General features: G+C 38.3%; 1 protein-coding gene and 1 long non-coding RNA gene across 11 annotated transcripts in view; one reads left to right on the forward strand and one right to left on the reverse strand.

Moving 5' to 3' along the window:
- The window catches only part of Ten-m (teneurin transmembrane protein Ten-m), a 569,521-nt gene that overhangs the window by 267,345 nt on the left and 288,221 nt on the right, over positions 1–13,955 (forward strand). For all 10 annotated transcript variants that reach the window (XM_087416181.1, XM_087416180.1, XM_087416177.1 and 7 more), the window contains one exon: positions 4,037–4,339. In XM_087416181.1, coding sequence (XP_087272307.1) covers positions 4,037–4,339 — 303 coding nt within the window. The remainder of the gene's footprint in view (positions 1–4,036; positions 4,340–13,955) is intronic.
- LOC147906639 (uncharacterized) overlaps positions 1–13,955 on the reverse strand; it is a 289,343-nt gene that overhangs the window by 219,970 nt on the left and 55,418 nt on the right. The window lies entirely within an intron of this gene.

The raw sequence follows: 13,955 nt of genomic DNA on the forward strand, positions 1-13,955 counted from the left end.
GTTATGACCTAATAGATTTAATAAACGGACTCATATAACGCAAGCTACATAAATTCTGGATTCATTGATAACATAAAAATTTATATTTTTAAGTAAATTCGCTGTTGTGAATCCGCTACATTTATGAATTAATAATGACTACCGAAATGACTAGCGAAATACATAATTAAATCATGTAGTTAAATTGCATGTGAATAATCTAATAGATTATATGTATACATTATATATAATCCTCTTGTCCTAGATTTCAAAGTATGTTATCTGCTCATTTATACTTTCGGTTATAGTTATGATATATCTTTCTCTCTTTCTCTCTCTCTCTCTCTCTCTCTCTCTCTCTCTCTCTCTCTCTCTCTCTCACACACACACACACACACAACTATATAAATATATTAATGTACTGTATCTATACCTCATAACTAGCACGAAAAGTTCACTGTTCTCGTTACCGAAAGATATTTTATAAGTCCGTTATCTGTGCGTGTCGGAACGTCGTAACGTTTGTCACGATATTTCATTGCGGAATATTATCCATCTGCATGTTCAAATATATAAAACAAGCGACATATTGTGCACGAAATTGAACCTGCTGCAAAGTCAAATGTCGCAGAAGCGCGTCAATTTTTTATCATATGTAATATGAAAATTGCATAAAATACATCGAGAAAAAAAATAAAAGGAGTATATTTTCTCACTATTTATTAATTGCAAATTGGTGAGATATTCAAAATCATACATCTTTACTTATCGTTTCTTCGCCATACATATTTAATAAATTCCATGTATCGCACATTGTATTTATGGAAGTATAGATTACTGCGCGTGTACATAATACACACACATACACACTAGTTGCGGTAATATGGGAATTATGGTGTGATATTATAGGGGTTAACCTAATCCGCGTTGAAGGTTACGAAGAAATTTACAAGCTTTCATACACACGCGCACATACGAGTACTCGATATACGAACGGAGTCTCTATGGTGGCCACAATGCTCCCCTATGGTAACCCGATAATGTATTATGGATACGTGAAATTCGAAGAGAATCTTACTTATCGCAGGAAAATAGAAAATGTTTAAGCAAGTATCCACGTATACGAAATCGTTTCATGCCGCGTCTAGGTTTTCCTTCTCACATTTTGTTTACGACATGGACTCAGATCTCAATCCTTTTCAATAAAGAAGCCTTCAATAAGGAATCACTTACGTTATTTTAAAGAAAATGTGATAATATTATTTTATATCAATGTAACATATATGTCCGTATTTTACGTTTTTTTTTCATTTCGGAAAACTGTTTTAAAAAGAATTATTTTTTACGAATTCGCAATAAAATTTCTAGGTATCATTTTTAATACCTAGATGACTTTTTCGATATGTTGAAAATTTATCTGCGACATAGGTATTCGGTGTGCTGTAAAATTTAAAGCACCGAAAGATATTCTTTGGTACTTGCAACCTACGGGATGCGAACGCGTGTAAGGTTTATATCAGGGTTATCCTCTCGAATGCGCGGTTTAATGTTGCACGTAATATGCGGACGTCGTTTACCGTTGGAAGCACGTGTTTACGTATGGTTTATTCGATATGCAGTAAAACGTATCGGGGACCTCATAATCGCAAGCAACAAAGGAGTTGCGGAGAATCGCTGCAACCTCGCTGCAACCTGTCGGTATAAGAATTTTTACGATTTCCATTCACGGCAGACTACAGTAACCCAATTACAAAATCACTAAGCTTGTTAAGCGTTAAAACCCCGTAAGTTTGTTTAGCCTGGGGCCGTTTGGAGGATGGACGGACAAAAGTAAACAATGGGACAGGAGGAAGCAACGACGGAAATGGAAGGGGAGGGGAAGAGGATGCAAGATTGACGGAGGGAGTGACAGAATAATTCGGTTAGCGATGAGTCGCGTTGTTACGCAGCTCCGTATATTGTGTCCATTAACGGTATGCACGGTCAAACCTAATTATAATGGACCCCTCTAACCGCTGCGTCGCGTGATTGGTAACGGTACCTTTTTTGCTTTTAACAATACTGCTGAATAGAATCTCCTTTATAGGCGTCCATCCCGCGTCAGAAGATTATTTGTACACACGAGGGTGTATGGCATATATATGTATATAGATCGTGATGAGCGTACGATGCATTATGTCCGATACGGCGCAAACCATAATTGAATGTCGAATTACGCGCTACCGATAGATACCACTAATAACATTTGCATTTCGCTGTAACTTCATCCATCACGCAGAGAAGAGCCTTCCAGTAAAGCCATACTGTATTCAAATCCGAGGCACAACAAAAAGGAGCCGATGATTGCAACGTCGAAGATAAACAGAAACGATATTTATCAATCCGTCGGAATGCTTCAACGAAAAGGAGACTACATAACTGTACTGCTTAATTTAAAATAATTAAAAAGATACAACTCTGTGCGCTTCATATCGAACACGCAATCAAATCAAGGGTTAATCGAATTGCAATTTCCATCCGATCTCTCTCTCTCTCTCTCTCTCTCTCTCCCTCTCTCTCTTCAGCGTCCACGAACTTGTCGATAATCGATTCCGTCGTTGGGACACTGATACACGTCCACCCATAAACCATTTTGTCTCGGCGCGGAGGAAGCGCAGGGTTATCGAGAAACACGATTTCTCATCCCTCGCTTCTCAACGAGATGCTAACGAACCCCTCTGCCTCTTTTTTCTCCAACGCGACGTAACTCTTGGCGACAGGTCGATCGATCGGCCAGCGGCGTATCAAAGACGCCGATTCAGGAAAGAAAACCGACTTGGCGATATCGATGTCCCGATAGCATGGCTCGCTGATGCAAGACCCCGCACAAGCCGCGCGAAGAGTCAGAGGTCAAAGGCGGGAGACATCGATCAAAGTTTTCGCGCGATTTATCCTGAAGGCATCGCCATAACGAGGCGGGTCGTCGCGCCATCAGCTTTTTCCATAACGTACCAGTTTGCGATCTCTTTCTCTCTCTCTCTCTCTCTCTCTCTCTCTCTCTCTCTCTCTCTCTCTCTCTCTCTCTCTCTCTCTCTCTCTCTCTCTCTCTCTCTCTCTCTCCTCATTTTTCTGTCTCGTCGCCGAAAACCGGTTTCCTTTCTCATTCATCGTCACGCAACGTCTGGCATCACGGGGAATCCACATTCCTGATATCTCCAAAACGATGACAACTAGGAGCACGCTCTTGGGATCGATTAGCCTCCTCCAATAGTCGGAAGCTTCGCGTTTACGCGCTATTATTGTCCCGGAAAAAAAAACATTAAGGTGTCACGCAAACATCAGTCCTCTCGGGACCGTTTTAAGTAAGGTAGGAGCGATGAAATCACAGAGCCAAATCGCGAGTATCCAAAAGAAAGACGTCCGCACCGGATATTTCCCCTCGAACGATCTCCGTGCAGCGCCGAAGGATGCGGAAGTCTCGCGTTTCTTTACTATTTGTGCAAGTGTGCGTGACGCCAGGATTGTTTTCCCAACTCCTCCTTGCGGAGATCCTCGGGGGTCTCCTAATGCGTTGCACGTTCTTGCGTCCTCGGCCGTCTCGCCGATCTCTTTCTGATGTTGCGACAGCTTGCACTAAGATATCAGCAGTATTTTGTTCTCTTTGTGACAAACGCAAACCATCAGATCTCGTGCCACGATAGAGCGAATTTCGAAATTAAACAGCGATATATTTTATGACTACTCTATTTTAACGTTATTCGTTATGCGTTTTATAAAAATTTTATTTCAAATAAAATAATAAATGGAATAAATATATCTCCTAATTTACAATTTTAATTGTAAATCAGGAAATATATTTATTCCATTTATTATTTTATTTCAAATAAAATTTTTATAAAACTGATCCTTTAGCAAATTTGAAATCGTTAATTAAATTAATTAATACACTTATTGTCAATATCATTCCTAATTAACATTTTAAAGTAGTTTTCTAGAAAGAATTTATTATTATCGCTAAAAAACTTTAACTATAGGAGTATTAAAAAGAGTATTATAATCAATTCGACCTTTGTTTCAGGGAAGGGACGGCTTTATCCGGCCTACAGTCTAAGTGGCAGCGAGGGTGAGGATAATACCTCCAGTTTACGTAGTCGAGCCTATCCACAAAATAATCAAACCAACCAATCCCATCATAATCATTACAACACAAGCCAACACAAACAGCGTGCATATCAACAACAACAACATCCCCTGTATCATATGCCCGGCAGTGGTGCCGGTCTCAGCGACACACCGACTTCCGGTAACGCATCTGACGAAACTCTTACTGATAGTGACCTTATCACTGTTGCTCGTGATTCTGCGCTGCTCGTCCATAACGGTAAGTCCATTTATTTATATATATATTTATTCGCAATATTTCATATTGTAATAAGTATGGTAACAATAAATATTATTAATCCAATAAAAAAAAATGTATCTGTAACCAGCATTTTCTAATAAGAAATAAAGAATTATCCAAATGCTAATATAATTTACATGTCGCGATTTAGAGACCGGAGCTGATTGTCGTATGAAGTTGATTAACAAAATACTTATAATTCCATCAGTACATGGCAGAAAAATTTCATTTTTTTACTATATAGATTGTTGATAAATATTAATTTATTGTGTAACATGGTTTGCATCAAAAGCATTGTATATATTATTTACAACGACTTTTTAAGAAAATAAAGTTGGTGAGTAAATTTTTCTTATTATCTGTTTTATTGTTTAATTTTTAGATTTTTGACATTATTAATCGCGATATCCCTGTATTCATAGAAAATGACGTGTCTTAGAAAATTTTTGTTACACTAATTTAATCATTATACTGACAAAGTTTGTGAATACAATCTCTTTTATTAAAAATAGCTGTGTGGAATTATCCAAAATAAGTCGGAATTAGATAACAATCAATTTTAATCTTTAGATCGATATATTTAAAAAAATATATATTTATAAATAAATTATATCTCATATCGATATGTATGTTTCTTTATGTATTTTTCATAGAAACTGCAGTATGAAAACAATTATAAATTACGTACTTTATGATTAAAGTAATTATTTTGCTTGTAATTAATACTATATAATTGCTATTATTTCTTAAAATATAAAATTAATATTAAAATAAAAATTGTATATTTTATACGTGTTATCCATAACAAAAAAACTACTTAGAACGTGTGACAATTAATCTAGAACTTAGAGCTATCACATTTTCGCAACTTGATTTAAGTTATTTATTTGTACGATGATGAATTCAAGAATATTTGTTTTAATATCTAAAAGATGTAAGGAAGTATATTATTAGGTGTTGGAATTAATTCGTAGCGTTTTTTAATGAAAGAATGTTATTTATTTCACATGAGCATTAAAAAATACATTAATGAAAGTACTTCCCATCACTTGTAAAACGCTACGAATTAATTCCAACACCTAATATACATATATATATATATAAAATGTTTCAAAATCATGCATCCACTTTTTTCTAAAAATCACTAAGCAAAAATTATGACAACCAGCCCTGGTCTCCCCTATAACTTCCTCAAATATAGGTCATACTTTTTTCACTTTCCTTTTGCTCAACCAGTTATAGATCGCAAAATCGCGATAGACAATGTTACACCATCGTAAAAGTACGATGATATCAGTTGATCGCGTTAACGGAACAAATCTTTTGAAGATAATCCATGGGAAGAGACAGAACGGTAAAAGGACACGTGCGACAGAGTCGGTCATTCGCAATAACGCGAACTCGTTCCCCTACATTACTCAAACATGATGGATAGCTCTTGCGGCGATGAGGTGTGAGGCCACACACGGGGTTTGTCGTAGACGGGGGGTTATCGGCACGCCGGCTTGTCAGGGATGACGTATCGCTCCGAAGGTATACACCATATCTCGGAGCCCGTCTAGCCCATCCTGCACCACCTTCATCCAACGCGTACCACCTGGAAACCAGCTAGCTATGGCTAACTCCGCACTCAACATAGCGGACACTTGCGCGTGATAGGTATTTATCACTGCAGTCGCGGCGTAAGACGAGTAAATCAATTCATCGCGGAATCACTATCGACTGTATCAGTCGATAAAAAAAAATAAAGAAAAAAGACAAATGTCCGTGCAATGTCGCAACACGATGCATATCACATAATCCCCTGTAATAGGGGATTCATTCACGGATGGTAGAATGATAAAGACGATTTCTCGATGATGCCTAAATATATACACCATGAACCGCAGGAATACAGAAACTTCCGCGAATAAATAAAAGTGTTATAATGGAGATGTATTCGCAGTATCATGGCATGCGGCAGTAAAGTGAGCGCGCGTGACGTAGCATCGAATCTCCGGTGCGACTTTCGTTTCCGGAAAAAAAAGATACGCGATTGGTGGAGTCTCCCCTTTTATTGGGCGTAATGCGAGGCTGGTGAGGCTCGTAATATACATCCTACCGCAATTCTCGATACTCCATTAAGATTTCAGCTGAATCATAATGACTGCGACGACTCCGCGCCTCAACGAGATGAAAAGGAAAGCGGGAGAAACTTGCGGATTTCAATCTCCAGCATGACGACCTCTATCTATTCCCTCAACGTGACAACACGCTGGCGCCATCCATCATACGCTTCTATTCTTCCACGAGCAAATAATTCCTACCATTCCTCCTCCCTCTCTATGACAGACTCCGGACACATCCTGGACGCATAATGCTCGAGGTCAATCCAGCTCTCGAGTGCGCATAAACGCGCAATTACGGGCTACGCGGATTAGCATGACAGTGGAAATCATCGCGTCATCCGGGGGAGCGTATTAGATGATTACATTATCGTTGCACAGTGCGCCATGAAGCGTCCTGGATTAATAGCGACGCCTTCGATCATACCAAGATGACATTTGCCTTCGATTTGAATTATGAGAAAACCTACGTTAATGTTCGTGGAGAATATATATCTTAGATTAAGAATATATTACAAGTTAAAGTGGTTACATTACACTTGATAAATTTAAGAAAATAGAAATATTTTATGAAGGTGTTTTAAAAATTTTGATAGGATAGACTTTCAAAAAATATCTTGAATCGAAAAATAATTTTTACGTTGTTATTTTCGTAGATAGATATCGGATTTGTATAGATATCGTTTTCTTTTATGTTAATTAAATTAAATTATTAATTACATGGTAATTCTTTGTGTATATCAATTGATAATATGCATTATTTATACTTCTACACAGAGAAAATGATTTATTTGAATCAAAATATCTTATTTACGTTTATTTCAGTGAAACAATTTAATTCTGAATGAAAATTATTTCGTTTAATCCCAAAAATTTAGTCTGATTGCAATCAATTACATATCTTAATTTAAAGAAATCGATTTGGTTGGACTATTTCCATGACTACATTTATTAAACTTAATCTGTGTACTAAATAATTCTTTACAAATAAATAAAAAAGCGTTCATTGATATTTTGATTGCGCATTACATTACATTATAATTACACTAATTACTAATATCTTCGATTGTCACCAGTGTATCATGAATTTTTTTGCTTGAAACCTTTAGTTTAAGTAGATGAGAAATAATAAACACAAATCATTTGCGACGAAAGACGATCACAAAATGAACCATGTTACATCATTCTCTGATTAACAGTCGGCGCAATCGTCGTTTTCATCGTCGAATGCCGAATGAATTAGGATTTTCAGTCAGTTTGTACGAGCGGCGGGCGTGACGAATTTCTCAATTCCGCCGCGCGCGGAATCGCGAGTCACGTTAATGAGACGGAAGTAATCCCCCCTTCGGGGTATTCATTCGTACTAGTTGAAAGCCCTCCTGGGTCGGTCATAGTTCCGGCATAGAAATGGATTTCGCCGCAAAATTCCAGTCGTGCACTCTAATCCACGTAGTTTCCTCCGATATTCACATGAAGAAAGAACTCCCGTCGTACCTTCCGAAAATTCTCCTTTACGTGTTATAAACTTCTTAGTGCTCCCTCCCTCTTTCTACTATATGGATTTTTCTCAACAAAATTCGTCTATATACATTGCAATAATTATAATTAAATATAGATAAATAATGTTTGTAGCACTTTTTTAAAATTATTACTGAACGTTATTGCTCTTCATGTCTTATCAACGTATTTTACGATTATATTTACACACCGGTGATAGCGTCGCGCACGACAATTTATCAAATATCCTTTAGTAACGGGCAGGCTTTTGTCGCCGTTCTGATAATCACGGCTCGTTATATCGAAGAATGACTGGGCACTTTGATACACAAAAAAATGTCCTCTGTTACTCATATAGAATATCGGATTTCATCTGTGTCGCCTCGCATTAACGAGCGTCTATCATCGCGAATATCTCCGTAACGATCAGTTCTGCTCTGATGGGTTAGACGCTTGTTAACACTTCGTTTGATCCTACAACTGACGACGTCTCATCGTTGCATCGCGTGATAAACTCCAGCGCGACTCATTCCAGCAGCGATACTATATTACAATATCACGATGCTGTTTTTTCGAATTGTAGCTAGTACTAGGTCCGTCATTCACGCTGACTATATTTTCGCTAACAGGCGCATAAATAAAAAAATCGATACTTTCTTTCGTTCACGCATCTCTCTTGTTTCGTCGCGTCCTCTCGTCGTCTCGTCGTCTCGTCTCTCGTCATCTCGTCCGCGCTCGAGACTCCTCTCCTTCGCGTTCTGTTTCGCGCCCAATTTGCGGCCCATCATCGCTACGGAAGAAGCAATTTCTAACTTAAATGAAACTCCCTCTTGCTCGCGTTCGCCTACCCCTCGATCGACAGGAGACGCTGGTCTTGCGTTTCAGCAAGTAGGGTAGCGCGAATAGAGTGCGAGGGAAGGATGCCCTGGAAGACTCTTCTCTATCGCAACGAACGTGCAATGGCTACCCCCGTAACTACCAATTGCTCTGAGATCGCTTACACGCAACTCCCAATGTTCTTGACAAGATTATGACGTGGGTTACGAACACGCTATAACTGTATGCAATTTGGTGCACCCTTATGTTGAAAATATCTACGTGTGATCGAATATTATAAATCTTTTAAACTTGCCTCGTTGAAAATAAAATTTAGCACAGTAATAATATAATATATAAATACTTTAAAATCGCAAAAGCTAAATTTAATACCAATAATAATCTATAATATCTATAATAAAGAATGTAAAAAATACAATAAATTGATAAATTCTTCGCGTTGCAGAATAAATTTAAAATTATGTTTAAACAGTCCCATAATATAAAATTCCAAATATCTAATCATTGATTTTCGAGATCTTTGTGTGTTATTTCCAATAGAGAAACACATGTATAGTCGACAGTATTAACACGATGCGTTATGCACGATGGATTATCCAGTGTTCACTGAAGTACATTGTCCCGAAGTATCACTAAACCGCTTACCGGTTAGATATTACATCCCTGCCAAGATCATCGCGCAAACTTGCGGGAAACTGCAGCTGCAGCTACTTCACCTCGCGTCAAATCATTGCAGCGGGTGATCGTGCGGGACGAGAGCGCCACATTCCGAACTTTTCTTTTCCCGATCACAGATACTTACCACAAGGAGCTAGTTAACAGTTTGTTACGTTCCTGTCACTATCACGATGTAAAACCGGAACTCCTACTAACTAGCTTCTTGCGGCACCGCTATCGCGATTATCGTTTGTCGTCCATTCAGCGTATCTATTACATACATCGCCATAAGCAATCCAGATCGATCGCGGAACTTGTTTTACGCTGTTCAGAATAACGTCTGCGAATGTAAAGTTCTCAGCGTGCAATTAACGATGAACGATTACGATTATTTGCTCCTCCTTGTACGATGACAGTAATAATTAGCATATTGTCTTTTAGATATAGTCTTTCTCTTGTTTTGTGTTGTTTCAAGTGTTACTTTACTCTTAACTGACAGATTTATGGAACAGTCTAGAATCTACCTGTTGAAAGTGGTGGTAACCGGCTGTTCCATGCTTATACGGTCTCAACTTTGAAATTTTTTTAAACTTTTTCCTGATACGGATGCTGATAACTGCATCGGCTTGCTCGGAAGGTAGTAATAAAGTGGGGCTGACAAAGAAGGTTGCGCGCTATCGCGTGGCTGGAAGTTGGCTCGAGATTGCCTGGCAGCCTCTCGATATGGCCTGAGTAGAAGCGCGGCGAACTTCGATAATCTTCTCTGCAGCGAGCGGCCCAGGGCCCAAGTTTGGCAATCAATGCGAAGTAACAGTTTAATTAAATACGGGTAACCCTTCACCGACTCTGCGCGAGCGTGCGCGCTTACCCGAAGAAGACAGACTAATCTCGGCCGCGTCGTCTCAAGGGCTCCAGCTGGATTCAACAAACGTGAACGTTCGACGGACTCGCAAATCCGATCGTCGTTATTCGCGTCCCGTTCCTCGCGTTTCCTCCTCAGTCCCCTTCATCCTTTGCTCCTTAGATCGCGACACGTCAAACTTTGCGGTTGGCAAACAGCAATCGTACGAATACGATTTCAACCGAGATCGAGCTTGAAGTCGGTTCGAAAGGCCCCGCTTCTCCAAGTACCAGAAGTTGCGCTGAGTCTGCAGATTGTCGTAGATCTGGGTTACCGATAAGGTAAAATAAACACGATCCTAACTTATCAGGTTCAATACGGTACATAGGGCGTAAAGTCGAGAGAATGGAGTCTTTTGTTTTATCGATTATATTTCTTGTAGGCGACTTTATATAGAAAGTTTATATAAGGAGTTCGCATCGAGTTACGAAAATAGCTTCAAGATAGAAGTTACAATTTACTTTTAGATCTTTTTGACACTGAATTATTCTGCTCGTCGTACTAATTTGCGTTTTGAAAAAGAAATATGTGATAAAATCAGTATGTAAACCACTATATTGTAAGATATCGTAAAGCAGTATTTCTTTGCAGAAAATTCAACGCAGATTTACATAATTACATACTATTTTACAAACAAAATAAATTTGCTCACAAGCATTTATGAACTGCATTATAAATTAAGCGAGGATTCACACTGTTAAATATCAAAGGAATGGTAATCCTTTGAGTTCAATAACATTTTTTTATGTTTTTATTTTCCAAGTGTTAAAACGTAAATTATTTCTGAGTTAGTTTCAAAATAAACAACATCCATACCAATGTATGTACTTAATAAATAAAAAATTTGAGTGAAAAATACTTTTTTCTTCAGTTAAATTGTTTAATTCCATTGTTTTTAGTGAAATTAACGATCTATAGAAATAATTAAAAATAAAATTTCTCAAATTGTGAATATAATTTGAACTTAGGAATTTAATAGTGCACGTAAAGAAGAAAGTAGATATTACATACCAACGCAACGCAATGTAAACTTAGGACGGTCAGGTTTTTAACACGCGAGCATTCAAGCTTCTGGACCTTTTAACATGTTGAGCGGATCGCAAGGAGATTCTAACATCGGTGACAAAGTACCCTTACGTGAGTCCATTACCGGAAGCACCTTCTACGCTAGAATGTTATTGATACGTAGACGTAAGTTCGGGCACGGAGACGCGCGATCGGAGCTCCCTTCAAGAGCATTATGTCTGCAGCGAACGCTTCTCATCCATTTTCCATTCCTTTCTCCGTTTTTCTTCCCGACTGCTTATGTTTATGTATGTCCGGCTGATTACCGGAAGCGAAGATACGCGGTTGTTTATCTCCTATACCCGGTGGCGACAGTGGAGAAGTACGAGGGTCACGCTTGAGTACCCTCGTGTCTCAGCGTCCCTCTCCTCTCTTCTCTTTCTTACTATCTCCTTATCTTTCCTTTCGCTCGCAGCTACGCGCCAACATCCCCGATGTTACGAGCAAGTTGTATACTCGAGGGTGGAAGGCATCTCCTACGCCTGATTCCGATTCTCGAAACTTTGCTTCCTCGCAGCCGTTCGATCGTCGTACGTTCTTCCTCCTTCTTTTCTCTTCTGGAACCCTTGAGTCCCTTCTTTGTGTGTTTATGTATTACCAGACTCATTTCCATCCTTCTATAGTCGGTTACTTACTCAGGATCTCGTTTAGGCATATCGGTAGAAAACGAATTTTTCCCATATTCCCAAGTAAATAAATCGTCACAAGACAGAACAGAGAGAGGGAGAGGGAGAGGGAGAGGGAGAGGGAGAGAGAGAGAGATCCACAGACTACTTCAGTAAAAAAATATACTGTATGTGTTATCAGATACTTATATGATAATACTCTTTCTCATAGTTTAGAATAATTATTGCTATTATTTCAACGAGTTGACGTTTCAAAATAGGCAACGTATAATGTGTACAAATGTTCTGTGTATATATTTATATTATATTAAAAAATATATATAAGCAATTTAATAATTGTAAAAAAAGCAAGCAAAATAATATAATTCTGTTGTAATTAAAAGTGTACGTATAATTGCAATAATATTTCTCTTGGACATCGAAATAGTACTTTTGATATCCACTTGTCCGTAATCCGTCAACAAGAGTGATGTCATAATTGACCGCAGCGGATTATACCGATCAATGCGTTATTAACTTGAATATTACTCGATGAGCGATATATCCCATTGAAAAGGATTCGCTCAGCAAGATCTACGGTACATTCTCGATAACTGCCGCGGACTTTAGTCGGACGGGTACTTGTCCTTCATTGCACATAGCGTACATTTGAACCGAGAATAGAACGACCCGAATCCCTTTTAATACCGAACTAAGTGGGAAATGATGTTCCTCCCCTCTCTTCTCCAATGGTCCGAGAGAAGCTCCTTCGTGCCGTTATCAAACCCAAGTTCAACCTATGCATTATTCAGAGAAAGAGTGGACGTGAAATTGGTGGTGGGGCGGAAAAAAGGGGGCCTATTAGCATGGAACCAAATTACTTTTCTGCGATAACGTCATTCGTATAATTTGCCACCACGGATGGTAGAAGCTTTTTTCGAGTACGTCTCTTTCTGCCTCCGCGACGTAATATTCAGAACCAAGCCCGTGCTCTCTTTGCGATTTTTCTGATAAGGATTTCTCGTTTGACCGAGATTTCCAATAGAAGGAAATAAAGATTTGATAAAGACGGCAGTTTTCCGTGCGTTGCTTCCAAACTAAGGTTTCAACAATATCTCTTACGTCATCATTTACGCAAAAGATAAATATATATATATATATATATATATATGATGTTACGAGATGAATACGTAACAATTCGTACTAAAAAGATAGAATAAAAATACAACATTTCTTTTAAACAAAATTAAACATCGCAATAGCAAACTAAAAGATGTTTACTCCAAATTCTTTTAAATGAATCTCATTTCAAAAGAGTAAAGTCTCACTGATCTTTTGAAATGACATTCACTCCAAAAAACTTAGAGAGTACAAGCAGATAAAAATCAAAATTTATTACTGGAAAGAAAGTAAGCCGATAATTCCGTACTGTGATATCGTAAAGAGTATGCTCTAAAAGATATCGTTATGGATTTAACACTCAGGTGTCTATATAATTCTTACTAATGTTAATAATCTAATATTAATATCAACACCATCACGATGTGGATTTAAAATCTGTCATGTTAATCATAATGTTCATATCATATTAATGTTAATATTAACATCAACACAGAGAATTATAAATACACGGCTATTTTTTAGAATGTAAAAGATAAATGAAGACTGAATATAGATAGACGAACTGTAAAGCAACGAAACGACGGAATACGCGCTGAGAAAATCAGTGGATAAAACGACATAGCATCGGAATGTAATTTCTCCGCGGAAGACAATCGAGAAATCGGTCGTGAAAGACGAAAAGGGCACGAGTCCGAGGACTAGGATTTAGACGAATCCAAGTTGAAACGGGTCCGGCGGAAGTACGAGTCTTTCTCCGCGACGGTGGTCGAGGAAACAATTTCAATCATTCCCGTTGTAGCTTTGAT

This window comes from Acromyrmex echinatior, chromosome 19 (assembly GCF_024713525.1).
Source record: "Acromyrmex echinatior isolate Ae372 chromosome 19, ASM2471352v2, whole genome shotgun sequence".
NCBI classification, from domain to species: domain Eukaryota; kingdom Metazoa; phylum Arthropoda; class Insecta; order Hymenoptera; family Formicidae; genus Acromyrmex; species Acromyrmex echinatior.